This window comes from Taudactylus pleione, unplaced genomic scaffold (genome assembly GCF_031769625.1).
Source record: "Taudactylus pleione unplaced genomic scaffold, aTauple2 ptg000828l, whole genome shotgun sequence".
NCBI lineage: Eukaryota > Metazoa > Chordata > Amphibia > Anura > Myobatrachidae > Taudactylus > Taudactylus pleione.
In genome coordinates, this window is record NW_028285230.1 from 860,032 (window position 1) to 885,762 (window position 25,731).

Genomic DNA, 25,731 nt, shown 5'->3' on the forward strand with positions numbered 1-25,731 from the left:
GGCACGCCCCCAAGGGTGACAAATTGGGGACGTGTCGTACAGGGAAGCCCTGCCTGCACCTCAGTGCCCTGCCCCTGGTCGAGCGAGAACTCTAGACACACGAGACAGCAGACACACGAGACAGCAGACACACGAGACAGCAGACCATATCTGCTAGAATAAAAGAGAAAAAAATTCATAAAAGAGGAAAAACAAAACCCATGAAAGTTCTCATGCTCAGTAACTGTTACCTGTATCCAGGTCACCAATGACATAAATACTCGCCCCAATGGGCACTGCTCCATACACAAAGGAAGAACTTGTTGGAATACACAAATTCTGATCATTGAGGTAGATCCACCTGTAAGTAAGACACGCATCTGAGAATTAGTAAGGTATAAAACGGATTTCATCACCAAGTACACAAACTATAATATACACAAACCAGCTTATACAATAAAGATACTTAAGGGTGTTGTAAGACAGTATTGCAAATGGATTTTGTGCATTTATGCACTGTGCATGCTGCAGAGCTGAGAGTACGGGTGATTTGGGAGGGTCATACCCAACTCCGCTAGCATTTGAAGGGGCGGAACAGTGTGGTCCCGGGGAGGTCGCAAGTGTTGGAATTGTAAGCAATGCGGAGTTGAGCTTTATAATGATGACGGCTATAACATAAAGCGTATGGCTTGGGGTGGTCCAGCCACAGATGTGAACTACACCATGTACAGGTGGATATACAAATTCAACGCTGCATTGGCCCCACTGTGTCAGATCGGTACAATCAATACAGCCTAAAACAATGGATTTACTACAAAATAACAGGCAGATTACATGCACACTTTACAGAGAAAACCAAGAGGATTAAGAAAATGTTTTTTTTTTTTTTTTAATGAAACCTAATTGTTGAAGGTAGTAACGTACACTATAACCTTGCATAGAAAAGGAAGCTTTCCTACATGAACACTTCAGAGCCAGAAGCCAGGCACACGGGGGGAGGTTCACTGGGTTTATAAATCTGCCAACACATTAAATGATTATTTCTGCAATAGGGAAGAGATATTCTGTGCTAGAGATTCAGATCATCAACAGTGGGCGAAGGTCAGGGCCTGGGTGGTGGCAATGCAGAGAGGGAAGATATGCTTAAAGTCACATCACTTACTATGTGGGCCTATTACACAAGAGGCAGAGATGACAGACTTCCATCCAAATGACATCAGCATTATTTTTGCACGTTCAAATAAAACAAAAGGTACAGAAGAGAGGAGAGCGAGCCCGAGGCTTGCCGCTGCTACCACGCTGCGAGGATGTATGAACGCGGCACACCAATGCGTCACACCTTAAGGAGGAGGTGGTGGAACATGGGGGGATTGGGCATTCTCATGTAGGGACATGTAGAAGTGTAGGAACTAAAAAGGGCCACAAATGCAGACCAGCAGATAAGTGCATATACACCTATTAGGGTACGTATCCTCTGCTTCTGCTATAGGGCAGGTGCACTTACACAGGGATAGTGATGTTTTGTAGTATACCAGGCACATAAGCTGGCAATGGGCAGACATGTGCATCTAGAGACGCACATTTTAGAGAGACAGAGAGGGAGAGACCCACCCGCGGGACACTGCGGCCTGTGGTAGGGACGGCACCTGAAAGGCTGTTTCAGCAAGGCACCAGCAGGTAGGGCAGGGCGCATTATGCCGTTGGGTAAATTCTATAAGGATCTCTAGTGGGCCCTTTAGTGAAGTGATAATGTTTTTAACTTCCTAGTGTAATTTATTTAGCACCTAAAAGCTTAATTTACAGTCATGCGTTCCAGCTCTTGGAACGCATTAAACTCGGTCATGTGACTTATTACAGTGCGTCCCATCTTTTAGTGCGCATGGCCTTACCGCGGGAAGTGGGGCTAGGTCGCGGCCGTGTATCTCGCTTCCATCAGGTGGTGCAGCCTCCATGATGGCGATTTATATCTCCCGCCCTTAACACTTGTCATGTCCACCGCGGTATTTGAAGAGTTATGCGCTCCCCCTTTTGGAACGCACAAACATTCCTTGCGGTATTTAACTTTTGAAATCAGGCCAGGTGCGGAGCATGCTAGGTATCTTTAGCTCATGAATAAATAGAGTTGAACACGACTTTTCTAATAAACACAAATACTGTCATATTTTACATATATCTACTTAGTCTTCAAAATTGAACCATAAGCCAATAAAAGAAGCTACAGTACCTTAGCTTCTTACATAAATAAAATAAATGACAAGTAAATGAAATTCCATAATAATATAAAATTAATATAATAAAACTACTATATTAAAAACTGATTTTGATCATAAAAACCCAACATACATCTAAATCATAAATACAGCCTGCGGGACCGCTAGTTGTGAACATGATTGAATTTAAGCTAAAATTAAGGGTTGGTATGAAACATTCTATAAAAACCATTTGATTTCAAAATCATTATTTAAGCCGAACAGAATTAGTGTTTTTATTTCATGTATTAATTTAATTTCTGCCTTTATATTCCAATAGACTATCTTGCGGTATATCTCTAAATTCGCCAATCGTTTTAGTCATTTCAGTTACATCGTACCCTTTGTCCACAAATTTCTCTTTTAATTCCTCTACCTGAGTATCAAATCTAGAAGTATCTGTAAAGTTTCTGTGTATACGCTGAAGAGGGATTCACTAGTGTGTTGATAAGTACCATCCTGGTTGTGAGAGATCTGTTAAACACACTCATCATCTAGGAATATTAAGAATTCTGGACTTTTTTTTTTACATTTTCAGATTTTTTTTTTTAAATTGACTGAATTTTGTTATATACCTTAGAAGGAGGAGCGCTCAAGTATTTATTTGTCTGTGTATGACTTTTGGAGGATGGCCTGATGTCAAGAAGGGCAGCAGAGAAGCCCCTTCTCTCCAGGAAAAAAATCAGGGACAGACTGATTTTGTTCAAAAAGGTACAGGGATTGGACTGCTGAGGACTGTGGTAAAGTTATTTTCTCTGCTGAACCCCCTTTCAGGCTGTTTGGGGTATCTGGAAAAACGCTTGTCCGGAGAAGAAAAGGTGAGCGCTACCATCAGTCCTGTGTCATGTCAACAGTAAAGCATCCTGAGACCATTCATGTGTGGGGTTGCTGCTTCTCAGCCAAGGGAGTGGGCTCACTCATAATTTTGCCTAAGAACACAGACATGAATAAAGAATGGTACCAAAATATCCTCCAAGAGCAACTACTCCCAACCATCTAAGAACAGTTTGGTGAGGAACAATGCCTTTTCCAGAAAGATGGAGCACCTTGCCATAAGGCAAAAGTGATAACTGAACCATTGGCTATGTATACCGAAATGTTTTTAAATATCTTCCACCGAGCGTTATCTATCTCCACGCAGGAGCTTCCTTATGGGATGCTCCTCCTCTCACTCATGTTATCGGTGTGGAGAGGATAATGCAGATTTGTTTCATTGTTTTTGGCTCTGCCCACTATTTAGGCGATTCTGGCTTCAGGTCAAGAGATGTGCTGAAGACAATTTACTTAATCGTCTGCCTTTCACTGCAGAGTGGGCGGTGCTGGCTATTTTGCCAACCACCACTAGCATTAGTAAAGGAGGAAGGCGATTGCTCCTAGCTATTAGTGCGGCTGGCCATAAGGCAATTTTGCAAGAGTGGATTTCCACATCTCTCCCACTATTGTCCCTGTTTAGATCCAAGCTTTTTTATCTGTTTCGCACGGAATGGGTAGAAGTAGCTCCGGACAAGGAACATAAAGTAGAAAGTTTTTTCAACATGTTGGAAAGTTATATTTTTACACTATCTAGTGAAATGAGACGACAAATTCATCATGTCTCCGTAATATCTCTTGGTATCTATTACGTATAATCGATAACGATCCGCCAATTGATCTTGATTCAAATGTTGTTTAAGGGCGGTGGGTGTGGGGTTTTGCCTTGGGGAGGGGGGATAGACTTTGTCTTTGTTTATTTAATTATATAAGTGTGTAGCGTTCCCGCTAAGCTGTTTTAGCGGGGCGCGGCGCCCTGCCCTCCTTCTGGAGGGCAAAAAGCACCCTGCCCTCCAGGAGGAGGGCAAAAAGCGCCCTGCCCTCCAGGAGGAGGGCAAAAAGCGCCCTGCCCTAACAGCCTGCGGGAGCCGTTCTCACCCGCGGGACGCAGTGTCCCGCGGGTGGACAAACATGCGGTGACCCGGTCACCGCCGGAGAATAGATGCTGGGCGCATGCGCCCGACATCTATTCTCCCTCTCTGCAGCGCTTGGGGGCTGCCCGGCATGTCCGTAAGCGCCGGGCACGCCCCCAAGTATGACGAAAAGGGGACGCGTCTTATAGACACGCCCCCTTTTCGGTCGCGCACGCACAAGATTGCCCTCTCTAGCACCGGCGCCCTGCCTGCCGCCGGAGCTAGAGGGAACACTAAGTGTGAATGCATGTTATTTTTTTTTCCTTTCTTTCTCTTTGTGAGCGATCCAAGAATGTTGTATATATATCTATGGTTATGGCTGCTATCTGTATGTGGTAACCATTATATATTCTAGATTTTCACTGTATTGATTTTGTATCAATGTTGTATTATCTTTGTGCTACTTATATGATGCTTCAATAAAAAAAAATAAAAAAAGTGATAACTAAGTGGCACGGGGAACAAAACATCAAAATTTTTGGTCCATGGAAACTATCCAAGACCTTAACCCCATTGAGAACTTGTGGTCAATCCTCAAGAGGCGGGTGGTCAAACAAAAACCCACAGATTCTGACAAACTCCAAGCACTGATTAGGCAAGAATGGGCGGCCATCAGTCAGTATGTGGCCCAGAAGTTGAGTGACAGCATGCCAGGGCGAATTGCAGAGGTCTTGAAAAAGAAGGGTCAACACTGCAAATACTGACTCTTTGCATAAACTTAATGTAATTGTCAATAAAAGCCTTTGACACTTATGAAATGCTTGTAATGTTACTTCAGTATACCATAGTAACATCTGACAAAAAAGTCTAATAACACTGAAGCAGCAAACTTTGTGAAAACCAATACTTGTGTCATTCTCAAAACTTTTGGCCATGGCTGTATATATACACACACACACACAGAGCACAAAAGCTTAAAGAAGCACATAGCAGACTCCATAAAAATGTACCTTTAATCCATCATCAGTGAAGACATGTTCTACAGCAAGCATAGTAATCCCCTCTTCTCAGGGATCTCAAGCTGGTCACACACCAGAACGATATCGTTCCAACCAGCCAACTAGTTGGCTGGTTGGAATAATAATTGTCTAGTGTGTGGGAGCAACCGATAATCAGCCGTTTGCTCCCACACGCTGAAAAACAGCCAAAAACGGTCGTTCCAACTAGCTGGGGAAAATCAAACATGTTTGATTTTCCCCAACTATAGTTCTAGTGTAGGGGGTAAGTTCCCCTGACTGAATGATAAGTAGGCGGACACTGGCCGCTTGTGTCTGCCTACTTCATTACCGTCTGCCGGCTGTGCTGCCCGTGTGGCCAGCTTCAGTCATGAGAACTCGAGCGGTTAGTTGTGGCCTTACCCACCTGGTCTGGGATCCTGCTTAAATAGCACCTGGATGCAGAAGCACCATATGCAAGGCATGCTACGAGGACACCTAGTGGCTAGAAACAGCAATGTAGTAAAAAATTGTTTTTTGTCCACATGGCCGTGTTGACTTCTGGGGTACGTAAAAATTGAGTGTTGGCCTCATGAGTAAGTACCATAAATTTGTGCCTCTTCGGTACAAGATGATGGGCTTACCACTCTTCAACTTCCCGTTTTCACTATATCCCAATGCTTAAGGGTAGATTTACGGAATATATTGAAATTGGTGTCAAAGGTCATTGTTATGACCAAATAATTTGTCTCCTTCTGATGTGTTGAATTGTCATGTAAGTGGTTTAATTTTTGCTCTCAATTAACATTTCTGGAGTATTTCGTGGGACGTGGGATCTGAACTTACAAAAACTTGAACAGAATTGGGGAATTTGAAAACTAGTGTTAACCCCATACTGAGTGAGGACAAATCAAAAAAGCGGTTTGATAAGCTAAGTGCCAATCGTGACCTATATAAACAAGATCAGGTTGCCTGTAAGAGGAGTAAACTTGAAAGTGTCAACCTGTATTATAAAGAAAAAAAAAAAATATATATATATATATATATATATATATATATGGGATGTGCAGGCTCGGATAGGTTCGAGTTTGCACGTGGAGTTCGGATTTTTCCCTCCAAAAAAACAGAACTCAGAAAGAGGCAAAACGTCATCTTACATGGACGAACATCATCATTCCTGGACTTTTGCCAGGAATGATGATGTTCGTCTGAGTTCCGTTTTTTTGGAGGGAAAAATCCGAACTCCACGTGCAAACTCGAACCTATCCGAGCCTGCACATCCCTAATTAATATATATATATATATATATATATATATATATATATATATATATATATTCCATAGACAAAAAAACCTTACGGTTTCACATGTCCCACTAAGGCTTCTTAGACATGATCGTAAATCTCTAAAAACCTATTGAATTTCTACCATTCAAACTTCAAAAAGCAATGAAGTTAACTTCAGATTCAGCACTCTCACAGAGTGAGATTGCTGTCACTCACAAAATGGTGGCGTTGCTAATTCACAGAATTGTGTGCTCATTGAAATACACACATGCAGTCTATGCAACTATGATCCACGCATAGGAGGTGAGTATGTTTATTTTTTTTCCAGGTACCCTATGGATTATCTACATGGAGAAGGGGACAGATGGCTACAGGGATACATTGGTGAGTATATGTACATCTGTGAGTGCATGTATGTTTCATAAACTTTTACTTTGTACGGTGTGTCTCCTGTTTATTTCAATACTTTTTTTGCTGTAGAACTACAGGTACCAGCAGGCCCGTAATGCCCCGCATGCTGGTACCTGTGGTTCTCCAAGTACCAGCAGGCGGGGGAGGGGATGCTTGTTGGGAACTGTAGTTCCACAGCAAAAGACAATTTTTACCTTCTATTTTTTACACCACAATACACAATCAAAAAAAACCCTAAAAATGTACACACAGATGCAGACTTCACGAACCTGCATCTGCCGCTGGCTACCTCCCCCGGGTCCTACTGCCCGCCACTCTTCCCGCCTAGGCCACTAACGGCATCCTGCTTGGGTCTCAGCCGCAGCTAACGCCCGCTACCTCCCCCGGGTCCCAGCCACAGCAAACGCCGCCTTCCTTCCCCCCATACCCGCTACCGCCCACAGAGGACAGCTGTCTTGGTGCACCCAAGTGAAGCCACAGTGAGTACACCTACTGGAGGCTCCTACTGAGGCTGCGCAAGGAATTGAATCTTCCCATCTCTATAATGGAGCAATTGTGAGGTAATAGTTTAAAAGCTGTAACTTTCTCAATTACCTGAACCCCAAAAAGCCCTACCCTGGAACAATAGCTACCTAATAAAACAAAGCCCAAGTCTAAATTTGCCCTCTACTCTGAGTTATGCCTTCCCAAAAATCCCCCATAGAAAAGTGGTCCTAACTGAGTGTCAGAAAAAAGTGACAGTTGGAGCTTTAGATTATACCCAAATCCTTATTTTTTATGGTTTTGCCCTTAAATTTGGCATGCAGCACCAAACGACAGTTCCACCCGCCCATGCCAAATTTCAGCTCAGCACCTCCAATAGCTTTTGAGGTGTAGCCCCTTAAACACCATACACACACACACATATATAGACACACATACTGAAATGGCAAAAGTCATGGGATACCAGTATAGGAAAAGAAAGGTGGCGTCACCGTACTGTGACATTTTAGAAATGCCCAGACCTGCATAAGTCGTACCGTATATACTCGAGTATAAGCCGAGTTTTTCAGCACAAAAAATGTGCTGAAAAAGTCCCCCTATGCTTATACTCGAGTCAAGTGTAGCGCTGACCGGACGGAGTTCGGTCAGCGCTACACACTGCCAAACACATAGCCGCCGGAGCCGGCAGCTATGTGTTTGCTGTAATCAGCAGCCGCTGAGAGTCTGTCAGACTCTCAGCGGCTGCTGCTGCTCCCACTGCGGGAGCCATCTTCCGGCTCCCGCAGTGGGTGATGGGAGACACGTCGTCATGACGACGTCTCTCCCATGCAAACGGGCCGGAGGAGCGGACAGCGGCGGGACCATGAGCGGGAGTTTCAGGTAAGTGTTTATTTTTTTTTTTATTGTTATCACGTCTCTCTCTACTGGGGGGGGGGGGGGGGGACGACACTACAGGGGGCACTACCAGGGGGCGATGACTACAGGGGGCGATGACTACAGGGGGCACTACCAGGGGGCATTATCAGGGGGCGATTACTACAGGGGGCACTAAAAGGGGGGAATACCACTGGGGGAACTACCAGGGGGGGATTACTACAGGGGGCACTACCAGGGGGGGATTACTACAGGGGGGGATTACTACAGGGGGCACTACTACAGGGGGCACTACCAGGGGGAATTACTACTGTGGGCACTACCAGCTGTTGCCATTTCCCACACTAGGCTTATACTCGAGTCAGTAAGTTTTCCCAGTTTTTTTGGGTAAAAGTAGGTACCTCGGCTTATATTCGGGTCGACTTATACTCGGGTATATACGGTAATTTGGCATCTTGTGAGTCGGTTTGAACACCGGCTAGGCTGCTCATGGCAAGGCAAGGTGAATTATCGGTGTTTAAATGAGACATGATAGTAGATGCCCGACAGATGGGACATTCAATATTCCTCAATCTACTGTGTCACGTGTGTGTACCGGGAATACCTCATGGAAGACGCCACCACTCACCATGGACAGCACAGCGGCCGACCATGGATGCTTAGTGATCGTGACCAGAAACATCTGGCCAGAATTGTCCATGGTAACAAACAAGCGACACTGGCTCAAATCACATCAACATGTACTAGGACGCATATCCAGCAAGTCAGTGCAGTGTTCTTTATTTTCCATGGGATAGGGAGCAGCAGACCCACCACAGTGCCCCTGTTAACACTATGACACCAAACACAGTGCCTCACTGTGACGTTCATTATTGGATCTTGGAGGACTGGCAACATGTGGCATGGTACGATGAGCCACAATTCCAGTTGTTCCGGGCTGATGATAGGGTTCAGGTGTGGTGCAGATTCCATAAGGCCATGGACTCCCCAGTTTCCAACAAGGCACCGTGCACGCTGGTGGTGGTTCCATAAAGGTAGTGGTGGGGGGTATTCACTTGGAATGGGTTGGGTCCGCTGGTCCGCCTGAACACGTCAATGACCGGTAATCGCTACGTTGCACTGCTTGATGACCATTTGCAGCCCTTCATGTACCCCCCCCCACAATGATGGAACAGTCTAGCAGGATAATGCCACCAGTCCCAGGTTGTCCAGAATTGGTTTGAGGAGCATTCCGGCGAATGGTTTCTTCTGTTAACTTCATCCATGCATTTATTATTCAGCTCAGCTGTACTCATGCACCTAGTATGTATCATGTGTAAATGATGTCACGTGCTACGGAGTCTGTGGCACCATACAAACTAACACTAATGAGAATCATGAAATCAGTTGACTACAAATATCAGCCAAAAAATACTGTGGTCGAGCAAATGTGCATTAGGTCCTTATTACACCTAAATATTTAGGTGTAATGAGTAAAGTGGTGCAGAGAAGGCAGGCATCTGTCTACCGAGCAATGGGAAATTGACTTGGTCATTTTTCACTCTATTAGTGTACATGCCATGGTCCCTAAGTAACCTACAGTGATCATTTACTATGGTAGTGTGTTCTGGCCAGACTACTGTGGTGCAACATTCGAGTAGCCCGTATGGTGTAGATCAGGGATGGGGAACGTCCAGCCCACTCGTTGTATAAGGTCCGCAAAACCATTTGGTCTGGCCCTGCAAGGCAACTGCAGACAGGAATCGAAATTCAATAAACCTAAGAGCTTTTTTCTGCTAGCCTCATCTGGCTAGCAGGGTGCCTCAAATGGCCAGAATCTATGCAGCAGTGCCGCCTGGAGTGTCCTTAGGAGGCTTCAGACAGTCACACCGCTGCCCTTACAGCTGAAATAACCCGCAGTTGTGGCCCCGCCCACTCCATGTGACGTTACGCAGAAGAGGTGTGGCCGTAAAGGGCCCGGGAATTATGTTATAAATATCCAAATGGTCCTTGGCAGAAAAACAGGTTCCCCACCCCTGGCGTGGATGAATGAAGTATATCCCACCCCTTTAACAATTGATACAAAGTATCATTCGCCTTCACACTGTAGTGAAACATTTCGTTACTTTGGAGTGGTGAAAGTTGGCAAAAAAAAAACAAAATGAAAAATCTCATATCCACAGAACACAAGGGTCACAGAATGTTTTTTTAAAGAGTGAAAAACAATATAAACCATATGCCATGATCATTCTTTTCCCAAAATCTCAAACCCATTATGCCAGACCATGAATTAGTGCATGAGAAAGTTCTTTCCCACCATCAATAATCTAATGCTAGTGGAAGTTCTAGAGAGCTTCATGTTAGTAGAATCTATGCAGAGTCACTTAGAATATGGCTGTTTGTGGGGACTCAACATCTTACTACAACACTCAGGGGCCTATCAATTATTATTTGTAGGATATGCGCAGATACTATGTATCTACGGGGAACAGCAGCAGGTATCAGAGATAGCCGCTATGATCGCCTGTTTTCGTTTTTTTCAAAAGTGAAAATAATTTCCACTTTACCAAGTTCCACCATCTGAACAGGTTGATAGCCACTGTAACCTATAGGCTACACATCACAAAAAGCACCAGGAGAGGGATCTGTAGGGTCCCTCCCCGGCACTCACCACTCGCGCATGCACGTTCAGCAGGCTGCACATACGCAGTAGTGTGACGGCCCCCAGGAAGTGAATGTAAAGGGCCCCTGTCCCAGCATGTGTACAATAGTACGTCCCGGCGGTGCTTATTTTATATGTGTTATTGCTGCATATATTGCTGATGATTAGTAAATATGCCCCATAAAGCTGTGGTTTCATTATTTGGTCGACATCCACTATATTTCAATAACCGTGCCATGTAGCTGCTGGTATGTCAATTTACGTGGTCAGACTCAAGGCGCAGACCAATATTTCCAAACAATCTGCAGGTCACAATACATGGTGCACTGTCAGACAAATAGTGACAAGTCACAGGGGAAATTGTCTAATGTTGAAAACAAGGACATTGAGGTTATCGGAAAATGGTTCAAAACTGGAAATGAAGAACTAAGATTGCTGCTGGGTTTTAAATCTAATCACGTTATAGCTTCACAATCTCATTTAACTTCCTAAACTATTTTACACTGTTGTGTCACAAAGAGATTTATACCACAGTTGAAGTGTCACCTACAGTAACTAAGAAGGACCTATAGCCATGGTGCTTTTCTAATAGAGCTGCAAAGACATGACGAGCATTTAAAAACTGATATAAAACCAAAATAATAAGTATGAACACTAGGTGGCAGTAGAATACTTCACAGCGGTTACCAAACTGTGTGCCAGGGTGCAATTTTTTTTTCGTTTCAATTTTTTTTTCTTTCATGGGTGGGGAGAGGGGTTGGCGGCAGGAAGTAGAGCGTAGTGGTGGGATTTGCGATAAGCAGGGGGGAGAGCTGCCACTGTAATGCAACAAGCAGTGAAACTGAGGCTGTCTGATGCTGAATGGGGTCCTATAACAGTGCATTGTGGGAGATCAGACAGGAAGTGACCAACTAACGGTAAGTAGGGGGGGGGAGCAGGGGGCAAAGGGGGAGAGAGAGAGGCGGAGGGAGCAATGGGAGAGAGGGGGCAATAGGAGAGAGAGAGGGAGGGGGCAAAAGGAGAGAGAAACACAGACAGACACACACGGAGGAGGCAATGAGTAAGAACAGCAGTTATTTTTCTTTATTTTTTTAAATACATTACACGATTTTGACCCAACTACCTAAAAACCGGGACTGCCCGGTAATTATTTTGGCTTTGGGGTGCCTTGAAAAAAATTATGGAGACCCTAAGGGTACCTCAAACTGAGAATTTTGGGGAAACACTGCTTTATCAAGTTATAGGAGACCTCTCACTGGTCCATCAATATACCATTAAACATGAATTATAGCAGGGAGAGTGTACAATGTTCGGGTTTGTACTGTAATAAACATTTTTCTCAAAGAGAAAAGAAAGAAAACGACAAAAAAAAAAAAAAACCCAGCTCGGTAAACTGCATAAAGGCTGCATCAAAAGCTGCAGAATTCTTTCATCCATAATGTGCAATACACTGCTAATTAAGGCAATTACCCATCACTGCTGAAAATCACGTTACTATAGTATGCACAGCTGTATAGCTATTCATATTTGCAGACTGTATAGCCACTTTCTATGCCATTTCCCTGCAGAGAACAGACATTTTATTTAAAAAGAATACTTCAAACTTTACACACACAAAATAAAAGTGAAATAAAAAGTCACTGTACCTCTTAAAGTCATCATGGTAGAACTCAGATTTACAGGCCACCATTTCATTGTTCTGTTCATTTTCCCGACTTCTAACTCCACCAAAGACATACAGCTCCATACCAACACCGCATGCGACGGCACCAAACCTGCAGAGTAGAGGTACGTGAGAGAGAGACGATATAGCCTGGGGCCTGACCTAGATAAGGACGGCTGTTCGGCAAGAGCCATCTGGCGACACACTCACCTCCTCTCTTTCAAGGGGCAGATTGCTGTCCACTGCTGAGTTTTGGGGTCGTAAGACTCAACAGACTCAAAGAGTTTTCCGTATGAGCCTCCTCCCATTGCATAGATTTTCTTCTTCATTGCTGCATAGCAGCCGATCTGTAATTAATCCACAAAGCCCAGGAAAGTCAACAAGAGTGTGCCAGCTACAAGCAAAATATACGTTTATTTCAGCTGTGGTGAAAAGTGCAGACACAAGGTGACAACAAATTTCAAAGTATTTTTGTACAGCCTTAAGCTGGCAATATACTGAGCGATGATCATTCACAGCCTGGAAACGGCCAAATAACTGTCTGGTCGTCAAACCTGCCCAATGCTCCCGACCGTCATTTAACCATACAGGAACTACACAAACTAGTGTCTTGTGTTGCAACCGGACAGGTCATACAATGGTTGGATTGTCTAACCAACAACTAAAAACAAAACCCCTGAATCACCTTACACCATTTAATGGTTTCTATTTATTCTCCCACCCCTGTATTGGCCAATCCATGAGTTTCTTTCATCTGCGGTTTTAGGTCTGCTGACAACATTGGATGGAGGATTTGGTTGGCCACACACAGCTCCAGTTACAGACATACAGACAGCATTTCCTTTCAAAGTCTCAGTACTAAACTTTATGGAATTCTAATGTCTATTACAAATAACTATCTATATATATCTCTCTCTTGTATATACAGTATAGCAATCTCTATATCAAAATAAATAAATCTATATCAATGACGTGCGGTGAGGTAAATGCCTGGGGAGGCACTGGATAGTATCAGAGCCAGATTTACACATACATATATGAACCCGAGGGTCCATGTGGGCATTATACAAAGGTGCAGCAGTATATAGAGCTGGAAATTTGATCAGGGATGTGTGGAAAAGGTAGACAGGGGAGGCACTGCCTCACTTGTCAAACACTTTTTACTCCAGGGTTTTCACTATAAGATATTTATAATATTTTCTTTACATTTTTTTTAAATCTTTATAGTCAAAACTCTAGAATATACCCAAGTATGACAGGAAAGGCTCTGCCTTAGCTGCCTCACCTGACCGCACATCACTGATATAGAAGTCAGTAATGAAATGAGATAATGATACTTACCTTTCGAACCATGGTCATGTCCTGTTGAGTGCTCCAGGTTTTCGTACAAGTGTCATAGGATTCCATGGAAATCAACTCGCTATCCCCATCCTCTCCTCCCAGTATATAGATTACGCCATCAATTTCCACGACACCAAAGCTGTGCCTTGCCTATTGGAGATACAGTATATATACAGGTACTTCTGTTGTCTTACCAGTACATTATCCTTAAAAAATTATTTATTTCAAAAAAACTTTGGGGGGGATGTCTAGTAAGGAGCCCAATTAAAACAGATGTGTCCTCATACACTATTGTTGCAGTCACACCAAACAGCCCTTTCCGACGGGCCAGGTCCAGCGAGACTGGGTGTGAGCCAGGTGTCCTTTTTGGCCAAAATAAAATGTCTTAGACCCAACAAAACCGCTTTGTGAGAATATACGGATTATTTTCATGTGAGCCTGTATAACCGAGTGCTGCAATGCGAGGGACCCGGGTTTTTTCCGCGCCAAAGTTCATTTGTATACAGACTAATCAGTCACACACAGATATACAAGTGTCGTATATCAAATTAATCAGTGCAGTCTGGTGAAGCTGGTTTGTCACATCCAAATACGACAAAGATGCATTTAAATGCAAAAAATGCCCCTACACCGCTTGCGTTGCTGACTCCCGCCAGGTGTCTCACGCCACATGGGGTATTAAGGCTAGGTGTAAGGACACATCTGTACATGGTTTTGGTGGTTACTGAGAAAAAAATATCTAAATTTCTTCTATTTTTGTTTTTTGAGCCCCACACGCCATTATAGCTAAAACTTCTTTAATTTAAAGGGCAGGGACATCAGACTTCTCCTATTAAGAATGTGTGCCCTTTACTACATGGTAACCATAAGGTAAAGCTATATGAGAAGAAGAGACTCGATGAACTATAGGAGCCTTGCTCAGTGCTCTGCCCTACAGGACTGAGGATCACAGCAGGAGGGCAGCTCCCCAAATACAGCCCTGCTATAGCTGGACCATAATCACCCATGTAGGATATAAACCTGACAAAGTAGCCGCTTCGCCTGAAGGCATGAATGTGTCTGTGTGGGGTACAATACATAGACAGTAAATAGGTTTCCACTGTCCTGCAGAATGATTATCACAAGCTGTGTTGCTAAGTACACCTATCCCCCGGTACGCAGACTGTTTGCCTACTCCTTCTGTTGTAGATAGGAAACATTTCATCTGCAAACCACTACAATGTGAATTAACTTCAACTCCCTTGCCCAATAACAAAGGCCCTGAGTTAGATGGCGTCCCAACTAAATTATACAAGGAAAACATAACATTCCTTATAGCCAAACTGTAGGAGCCCATTCTACAAGCACTTAAAGTGCAACTATTGCCACCGAAAGTCCCAGGCATTAGTCATTGAATAACCTAAGCCAGGCAAAGACCATTACACCCAGAGTCCTACTGACCTACCGCATATATATTGCTGTAAACAACCCACAGTAAGATACCGGCCACGCGTCTCAATAAAAGTACCTATAAACAGTATAATAAAAGTGACTACAAACAGAATAATAAAAGTACCTACAAACAGTATAATAAAAGTGACTACAAACACAATGCCTCAAGACCAGACAGGGTCCGCTCCAACTTGAGGAAGCTATTGTACCAAACCATAAGGTTAGCATGAAGTACCATTACAGACACTGCACGCCGCGTCCCCCCCTCCTTGCTTGCAGCGTTGCTGGGCTTTTCTGAAATAATCAATTTCTTCTTAATTAAAAGAAAGTTGCACAGTCTACATCTCTGTAATTGCTGATCCGTACCTCTGACAAGTATCTTTGACAGATGTTTCAAAAGCAGGAGGCGGAGCTCACTGCCATAGGGAGTGGCATGGGATTGCTTATCACTGCTCTCCACCAATCACATGCCAGCCTCTAAAGGCAACATTTTTTAAATAGTATTAAATATATAAAAAGATTAAAACTACTACTTTTAATGAGGATGATGAACTACAAATTTGGGTCAGCTTTGAGTAGTGTAATTTCGAACCGGTTTGAATCTCTGCACCTTGGGCATCATCACAGTTTTACAGCCCAAGAAACTGCGGGGCTCATCATAAGCAGCTCACCTGTAACCACATCATACCTTTACTAGTAATAGAAGACTTCTATAAGCATGAGGCAAGTAATACTTACTAATGCTTACTACACGGACTTAAGGCCTAATTCAGACCTGAGCGCTCGCAAGCGGGTCGATGTTGGGGCAGTGCGCATGCGCACGACGGAGGCGGCTCCATTGTGCGCATGCACGAGACTCGGATAGCGACGGGCAAGCCGTCGCTCCGGGTCTCGCTAGAAAGGGGGCGTGCTGTCGATGGTGAGTGACAGCACGCCCCCTTTGGTGGGCGTGCCAGGGGTGTGGCTGCCCAGATGGAGGCATTCCCATGGGAACGCCTACCGTCTGGGGCCGGCCCCACTGACATCACAAGTGATGTCAGTGGGAGTGCTCTCGGCTCTGATAGAGCCGAAAGCACTCCAGGGCTTGCGGCCACAAGACCCTACCACAAGCCCGATGGTCGCGATGGTCTTGACCATCGCGACCATCTTCTTGGCCGCTCGCTATAGCTGTGGGTGGTCATCCACAGCTATGCGAGCGGCCAGGAGGCCGCTCTAAAAAAAGAGAAGGACGGCCCTGATTCAGTGCGAGCGCTCTGTCAGAGCGTCCGGCTCTGAATCAGGGCCTTAGCGTGCTCCTCCCTCTCATTTACAGTGACTGCCACAAAGGGTCTCGCCAGCAAAGCAGAGGGACGGGACAAACGGCTGTTCATACACAGTAGCATTTTGAACGTTCTCTTGGGGTCTAGGATTACAAACCCTGACGATAGGTAAAGTTTACCTCCAGCATAGGTGGTAAAGGGCTCCACGCGTTGGCATCAGGATCATACAGCTCACCGGAACTCAGTGTCTCGCTATTTTCATTCTGACCCCCGAGTACAAACAGGAACCCCTCTGCAGACAGAGACAGAGAGAGAGAGACCATCCTTACCAGACATGGGGGATTAGACATTTACGGTCATACACCTAGGTGTGTCATTAATGAAAACGGATGCATAGGAACACTTTAGGCTCAAACCGTCAATTGCAGAATGCAAATGAGGATGCAATTATTTTTATTTTTGACTGAAGCAACCCCGTACAATTTCCTGTAGAGGAAAGGACCTGAGTGTCCCACAAGCCCGGAGCAAATCAAAGAAAAAAAAATAATTATTTGATCCTGGATAAACCATGCTGCAATGTAAGGGGTGTAAATGCATTTATTTACTTTTTGCATGCATGGTACATACTGGCTGCTTTTGCATGCTGCACTTTTAATTTTGCCCCACCTGCAGCACAAATCGGTTTGCCAAGGTGAATTTTTTATATATCATTATCTGCTCTCAAACGCTGGACCAGGCCCACAATGCTCAGGTACGGTATAAGTATAAACAGATGTTTAATAGAAAAAGTCCCTTCTCCTATCCCTCAAGATTCTTCCTGTGGGATATGCCTGACTCCTCCCCTTCTTCACACCCCCCCTCCCCATATTCATGCTAGCTCTCAATGCTGCCACTTCCACAACACCTCTAGCATATGACCCTTAGTCACAACAGGACTGTTACTATCTGATCTTCCTCTCGCTGCTTCTCCCCTCTTACATTTAGCCTCAATGCTGCTGCTAATCTCAGTTTCCTTTCTCATCGCTCTTGTTCGGCCAGTTTAAACTCCTCACCCTAACATTCAAAGCACTTCATTATTTCTCCCCTTCCTACATCTCTGATCTCACCCGCACACTTGTATATCCCAGTCTGTATATGAAGCACAATAGAACTTGGATTGTAGAAGAGCTGTGGCCACTGCATCATAGCATTTTGTATGCTGATGGAGAGACTTATGTTGGGTACACACTAGACGATGTGTACCCGGACTGACATCGGCAGCGTCAGGACCCGGCATCGGCAAGTGCATACACACTTGCCGATGTGGCGACATCCCCCGTCGGACCTGTAGGTAGGGCCGACAGAGGAAGTCGCTGAGGACCCGCGGGAGAGCGCATGGTCAGCATATGTGCGTACATCGGCCAAATCGTTCAAAAAAATCGTCTAGTGTGTACAGCGCACAGAGATATACAAGTGTTACCTATCAAAGTAATCAGCACAGTCTGCTGGTGCGTCCTAGTCACATCGTCCAAAGTGCGTTTTGGCAAAAAGGACGCAGCATATCCTACACATTTATATGGAATGAATGATTTAGGTTGATAACTTACCTGCAGATAAAACCCCATGGTTGATTCGTGGTGTGCTAAGTGGCGCCAGCTCAATCCATAGCTGTCTATTTCGATCATACAGCGGACACATACAGCGCACATTGGGCAATGGCTTCCGAGACCTGGAAGCAAAGACCTCTTGCTTTTAATCACTTTCACTTAAAAGATGATGTGACTTTCCCATGTAATACAAGCAGGCACATCTTACTACTGTAAATGTAATAAGACCATCCCTCTCCCCCTCCACGCTGTACGGGTTCTGCTCTTCACACCTTCCTTGATAACACTTTTGCTATGTAGCCCATGGACTATTTTAATTGAACCTGCTCTGATTTTTTTTTCCTATGTAATGAAGGCATATTTCAGAACAGCACATGGTAAGATTTTGCCAGTGGCCACAAAGATCACCTAAATGTTAAAATACAGACTTCCTGAAGAGAATAAATACATCCGATGCTTACGCTCGTTCCTCTCCGCCGGCTGTCACGATGCATTCGGAATAACCCCTGGGTTTGAAGGAGGCCAGGACGGCTTCCCCTTGCTGCGGCTGGCTCAGGGGGATGTTGTTGCACTCTCTGACCATTTCCCGTACCAGTGGCTCATTCAGCATTTGTTCTCGCAGGTAGCTGGAGTCCAGGCCGCTCACCCACAAGGCCGAGGTCACGTCCTTCATGTGAACCTAGGGGGGGAACCGTATGTACTATTGAGCATTATTAGTCATAGCACTGCAGTCCACTTCATGCAGATAATAAAGCCTACTAATTACCAATGCCTCCTCAATCAGGGTGTGGTACGAAAAGTTCACATGAGAGTTGACAGTCAGAATGTCGAAATGGGCTTTAAACAGACAACCAATATGTCGACATCTAAAAAGGTTGACATGGTTATGTAATTTAACATGTCGACATTTTTTTTGCTTATTTTTAACCTAACACTATGCAACCCCCCCCAGCAGTATGTCGACATGTTGATCATGTCAACTTTTTAACCACGTCGACATATTGTTTGTTGACTTAAACACCATGTCGACATTCTAACCGGATACCCTAAATCATAGCCAGTCCCTATGACTCCAGTACCTAAAGTGCGTCAGAGAAGTGAATGTTTTCTAGTGAACTAGATGTATGGTCACAAAATGGCTGCATCCCATCCGTGTAGGCAAGAGGTGATTATTCGGTGACGGAAAACAGCTTTACGTAAACTCGCATAAAGTTGGTTAGCCGACAACAGTTTGCATAACGCAAAGGCCATAACCTATTTCTGGCCAGGTTAGCCATTACATACTGGGTTGTAAAGCTGCTATGTGAGTGGTGTAATCTGATATATGTTATACTTGGTGTTACTGTAAGTGAGGAGCAAATCTAGGTGCAAGTTTGTCAAAACCGGACAAATTAAAAAAATTTTAAACAATAATATTAATAATATTGTTATTTATACTGCACTTTTCTCTCATTAGGCATCAAAGAGCAAATAGGGAGGAGGAAGTGTTCTACTCCCATTCTAAATGGCAGTGGCGAGTATTTGTGCGCACGATTTCTCGGCAGGCAGAAACAGAATAGCATTTGCTCATCACAACATGGTTTGGCCGGGTGCAGATCTGCAGCCGTGAGCTGGATTTACTACGAAGTCTGAATAAGTCAATTCAAATCTATTCTTTATGCCATGGTAAGCTCTTACAGAAATAACTGGATGATAGTACAGCGGAGCCGATATGCAGAGCACGTATACAGTACATGTTAATATTAAGACCCGTATTCAATTAGAAACTAAGAGTTTTTGCCTGTCTGTCTTTCCGCCTCATTCGCCTGTTACATAGGTGAACTCATTCCGTGTGCGTCCCCGCTTTTCACCTAAAGTACTGAAAGAATTGGGGAAATCAGTCTGTACCCCAGAAAAAGATGCTCTAACATAGGGAATGAGTATAGATGTGTACTAATAGCCCTAATAAGACTATTTTGGGTACCTTAGATGTGTAAATTGCTTGATATTAGCGTCTAGGTAAAAGTGGTGAAGATTGGCGTAAAGTGGTATTTTTTGTTGAAAATTAGTAGTCCAGTCACATTTGGGGTACCTGAAACTGGGCGCTAGCATATTGTTATGTCTCTAAAGTGAACTTTTTTAAAACGTGAAAAATCCACCTGCTGCATGCACCTGCAATCCCAAAAACACCTGACCCATCCTAGCAGCCCCCTAGAACCCCATTTCACTAGTTTTTATGCTTGTCCCCCCACTTTTTACATTTTCACCCTAAAAATTACAGGTCTTTTTGGGGGTGTGCTTAGGTTTTTGTTTTGTTTGCACATTTGTCCTTTGGGAGCTGTCCCAAGGGTTCTGAGTCGTTTCCCCACGTTTGGACCCCAAAATAAAGATTTTGCACTTCTTCTCACCTGCTATTCATTAGAAAAACTTTTTCTTTGTCGAATTCAATGCAACGAGTTTCCGCTTAGGCGAAATTATCATGGAATTGAATTAAGCGAAAAGTTTTTGGGCAATATTTTTGCCGAAAAATAGGCGAAAAAGGCTTTTCGCCTGTAATTGAATACGGCCCTAAATCACAAAAGCCAAATTTTAGTATAAGAGGTCTTCAGAGAGGTCAAAATGCTACCAAGGCTGACAGTAAAAATACCATTAAAACTTGTATAAGAATACAGAGAATGACACGGCTGTCTTGCAGCACAGTAACCAAACCAGCTACACGTGGACCTGGCACGTCGGAGAGGGTTCATCAGCTATAGCTGAATAGTGCATGAAAAAGAAACATGACTAAAAACAGCTGGCGTATAAACAGAAGATAAAATAAATCTGAACAGGCAAAAAGAAAAACACAGACAGTGAAATGTGCGGAGTACGTCCAAGTATAAATATAGAGTTTGCTATCCATTACATGCTTTTTATATGTGCATGGAGGATATTAGCATAATGAATATATCGCAGTTTATTGTGATTATTCATTAGAGATACATAAATTAACCAGAATAAATTAAACTATTGGTGGACGGATGAATGAATTATATAAATATATATTAAAACATATGCATCATATATAAAAAGGATCCCATTGGTCACAATATTAAATAAATATAATGTTAATATTAAGCCACTGTAGCAACTCAGATTAGTGTTTTGGCATGGCTAAGTAGCAAAGTCCATGTGCGATAAACTGGGCTATTTTTGCACGATTATAGGATAGGTGTATGTGGACACATCTGTACCCTTACACTACCCCACTCCCAAGCATTCTAGCCACACTAATACACACTGACACCACCTTACTCCTACCTATACTACCCACACCAGCCTACTCCCACCCATACTGCCCACACTAATATATCTGCATACCACCTCCTCCCACCCATACTGCCCACACTAATATGTCTGCATACCACCTACTCCCACCCATACTGCCCACACTAATATATCTGCATACCACCTACTCCCAATCATACTGCCCACACTAATATATCTGCATACCACCTACTCCCACCCATACTGCCCACACTAATATGTCTGCATACCACCTACTCCCACCCATACTGCCCACACTAATGTCTTCACATCAATCTCCTCCCACCCATTCTACCCACACACCACCCTACTCCCACCCATATTGCCCACACTAATATATCTGCATACCACCTACTCCCATCCATACTGCCCACACTAATATGTCTTCACATCAACCTCCTCCCACCCATTCTACCCACACACCACCCTATTCCCACCCATATTGCCCACACTAATATATCTGCATACCACCTACTCCCACCCATACTGTCTTCACATCAACCTCCTCCCACCCATTCTACCCACACACCACCCTACTCCCACCCATATTGCCCACACTAATGAACCCGCATACCACCCTACTCCCACCCATACTGCCCACACTAATATGCCTTCACATCACCCTTCTCCTGCCCATACTATCCACACTAATACACCCTGACACCACCTTACTCCTACCTTTACCACCCACACTATTATGCCTTCACATCACCCTTTTCCCACTACCCATACCCCTACCTTACCTTATTTCTACCCATATTACCCACACTAACATACCCTGATACCACCCTACTACCCACACTGATATATCTGCACACATCCTACTATCACTCATACTGCCCACACTAATATATTTCTACGCCACCTTACTCCGATCCATACTACCCACACTAACATACCTTCATACCACCCATACTACCCACACTAACATACCTTCATACCAGCCTACTACCCATACTAATACACCCTCATATCATCCTACTAACGCAATTTAAAAAAAATTTAATGCAAGTATAGCAATTTACGATAAAACACTGATCTACTCCTTCCATGTGAGCAAGGCTGTACAGAATATAGTGAATTGTCATAGCATCTGTCTATTCATGCATTATGTCAGTCCCATTTACATCAGATGATTATGTGTAAAAGTTAAAAACAGCCTGAGCTCTGCTTCTGATGAGCACTAGGAGGCCGCATAACCTTTCTGCACAGGAATGTGCCACTATATCTGCTCCAGTCACTATAAAGTCCAAGCCAGAGGTGCCCTCAAACTGGTGGAAATCATGTCCAAACTACGTCAAAACCAATGTTAAGAGCCACTAAACGCAAACGGTAAGATGACTTACATAAAAGCACTGCTAAAGACAATTATATTGAAATAGTATTTACATTTTAAGATATTTGAGATAAAGGAGGGAGTTCAAATAGCTGCGATAATGTGATCATATATAGCACTCTAAGCTTTCACACCCTTTGCCTGCGAAGTTCACTTATCGCAACTATGTGCGCACCTGTTTTTTGCACAATTCAATTTCAAAAGTCACGACGTGGCATTCAGGCGCAAATTCTTCCTGGTTTTACCTGCGATAAGTATAGGTGAAAATTGGGAAAATTGGGAAATCTGCATGTTCCCCTAAAAAAGGCTAAGTGATATAGGATAACAGTATAGAAGTGTATTAGTGCCCCTAATAAAAGTATTTGGGGTTCTTACATTGTGTCAAACGGCTGTTTTATGAATGTTTCTCAAACAGTCAAATAATGATAGACAGCAAGTGTTTTTGGCAATATAAATGTGCTTTTTAAATTGGGGGTGCCTAAAAATGTCTCCAGTATATATTTGTGCCATTTCCCACTAAGGTCCTACCTGTGTGGAGTTTGTATGTTCTCCCTGTGCTTGCGTGGGTTTCCTCTGGGTGCTCCGGTTTCCTCCCACACTCCAAAAATATACAGATGGGTTAATTGGCTCCCACCAAAAATTAACCCTAGTGTGTGTGTGCATGTGATAGGGAATATAGGGTGTAAGCTCCACTGGGGCAGGGACTGATGTGAATGGTAAGATATTCTCTGTAAAGCGCTGCGGAATATGTGTGCGCTATATAAATAACTGGTAATAAATGTAAAGACACTAAAAAAAACCCTTCAAATTATGCCTCTAACACCCAATTGCAATCTTAGAAACACTTGTTGCACCCATAGCACCCCCATATACAGTATCCCACAACAAATAACCCATTTTCCTGCACTTTTTCACCCCAAAAATGACATGTCATTATTGGCTAAATTAAGCTAATTCAAAATAATGTTTTCCTAATTGGTCATTAAAGGAGAGTGTCCTAGAACCAAATCCTCAAATTTTTACCTTGAATTAGGGATTTTTGCCAACTTTTCACCTACTCAGGAGGGTTTGAAAGCTAATTAGTGCAAAGTGCATGTCAAAAATTGCACCCGCGTAAATTGCGGCCAACAGCATAGCGCGGTAAGCATAAATTTGCACGATAAGCCATATTTCGCGAAAAAGCGGCTTATCACGTCTAATTGAATGTTCCCCGACGTTGGAACAATAATCAGTTACGCTTTCTTTTTTTTTTTTTTTTTTAGGCACAACAAATAATACATTTCAACCATTATGAAGATAGATTCTGTTTATTCTGTATATATGAAGGGGACCAGTTTAGAAAGAATCAGATTCAAGGGACAACTTTGCTTTAACTGTCATTAAAACACCATCGTTGAATCATGGTATTCTCAGCAATTATAATATGACTAAGCCTTACACCCATTAATGAAAACAGGATTTTGGTACTTACCGATAAATCCCTTTCTCCGATTCCACAGGGGACACTGGAGTTCAAGACAGTGGGGTATAGACGGTGGTAGAGTAGAGCCTGGCACCTTAAATAATTTAGAAGTGTGACTGGCTCCTCCCCCTCTATGCCCCATCAGCCCCAGTTTAAGAACTGAGCCCGAGAAGAGACGGAGGACAACAGGAAAACGAGGAGAAGGAGAAGACCACAGAACGGAACAAGACCGACTGAAGGAGAACAGAGGAAACCACTGCAGGGAATCATGCAGTCACACAACCATAGAAGGAACGAAACAACTGGCAGGTATGCAACGCTGGGCGGGCGTCCAGTGTCCCCTGTGGAATCGGAGAAAGGGATTTATCGGTAAGTACCAAAATCCTGTTTTCTCCTTCATCCACTAGGGGACACTGGAGTTCAAGACAGTGGGGACGTCCCAAAGCCAACCTCCTGGGTGGGAAGCGCTGAGAACATGCCAACCCTTTGGCCAACCGAACAGGGACCGCCAAGAACCAGAGGTTCAACGGAAAGGCAAGAGCTGAGGATCAAATGTCGTGTGCCAGGAGACAATCAGAACTCCCTGCGGAACAGACACAGAAATACCACAACTTACAGCATAAATAGAATGGAATAAGCGGCTAGCGAGAAAACACCCTCAGGTGAGAAGCATCCTAACGCTGTAAGCTCAGCTGAAAACAGACCAAGCCGGACTGTTGGGAGCAGAGAACTCCAACCCGAATCCATATGAGAAGGGCAGTAACCCGAGAACAAAACTCGAGAAAACCGTACCAGATTCAGAAACAGAAAGCTGCAACAGTCGCAGATAGCAGAATACCAGCACTGTTGGACATAGTCATAAAGATACAAGTAGAACGATACCAATCTACAGAAACAGAGCTGATCCTGTCCACAGACTCCTAACAGAGTATGCAGAGAGGTAAAAGACAAGGCCGAACAGTCACCATAAACCATTCTGGAAGTCCAACTACTACAAAGTTGTAAACCAGCGGAAGGGAGAGACCAAAGAAGACTCCAACGAGTGGAGATCACACTGGGAATGAGGCCGAGGCAGTTTGAGAGGATTGAGATTACAATACCTGTCAGAGGGTCAGACAGCAGAACAACCCATTCTGAAAACAGAGTAGAAAACAGCGACTGAACACCTGCAGTCGAAAAGCAAATCACAGCCACAAACTTCAAAACAACAGACAACTTCCAACATGATGGAAGTGCGTAGGCAGTACCAACCGCTGGCCTGAACATAGGGTGAACAACCAGGATACCCTAGTAGTTATAGAGCACGGATGCAACAGCCACGCAGGAAGCTACCAATATAGGGAAGCATTCCATACCACAAGGCTAGAGCACTAGGACAACCCTGAAGGTACCAGTCAGGTACCCGTCAATGTGATGAAAACATCCACAGAGACTGAACAGGAAATCCACCAGGCCCCCTGCGTAGGACATATTGACTGTCACACTTTAATGTAAAGATGTGCACTAGACCCTCAAAGCGCTTCAGTCCATAATCCCAACAGATCTAGTAGAAGAGTGTCACTAATCTC

At 44.0% G+C, this 25,731-nt stretch overlaps 1 protein-coding gene across 1 annotated transcript in view; it reads right to left on the bottom strand.

Annotated features, from left to right (window-relative positions):
• GAN (gigaxonin) overlaps positions 1 to 25,731 on the bottom strand; it is a 62,224-nt gene that overhangs the window by 16,669 nt on the left and 19,824 nt on the right. Inside the window, exons 4-10 of the mRNA XM_088458375.1 lie at positions 18,542 to 18,759; positions 18,081 to 18,202; positions 16,674 to 16,786; positions 13,805 to 13,954; positions 12,674 to 12,810; positions 12,447 to 12,575; positions 231 to 340 (exon numbers count right to left, since the gene is read on the bottom strand). Coding sequence (XP_088314501.1) covers positions 231 to 340; positions 12,447 to 12,575; positions 12,674 to 12,810; positions 13,805 to 13,954; positions 16,674 to 16,786; positions 18,081 to 18,202; positions 18,542 to 18,759 — 979 coding nt within the window. The remainder of the gene's footprint in view (positions 1 to 230; positions 341 to 12,446; positions 12,576 to 12,673; positions 12,811 to 13,804; positions 13,955 to 16,673; positions 16,787 to 18,080; positions 18,203 to 18,541; positions 18,760 to 25,731) is intronic.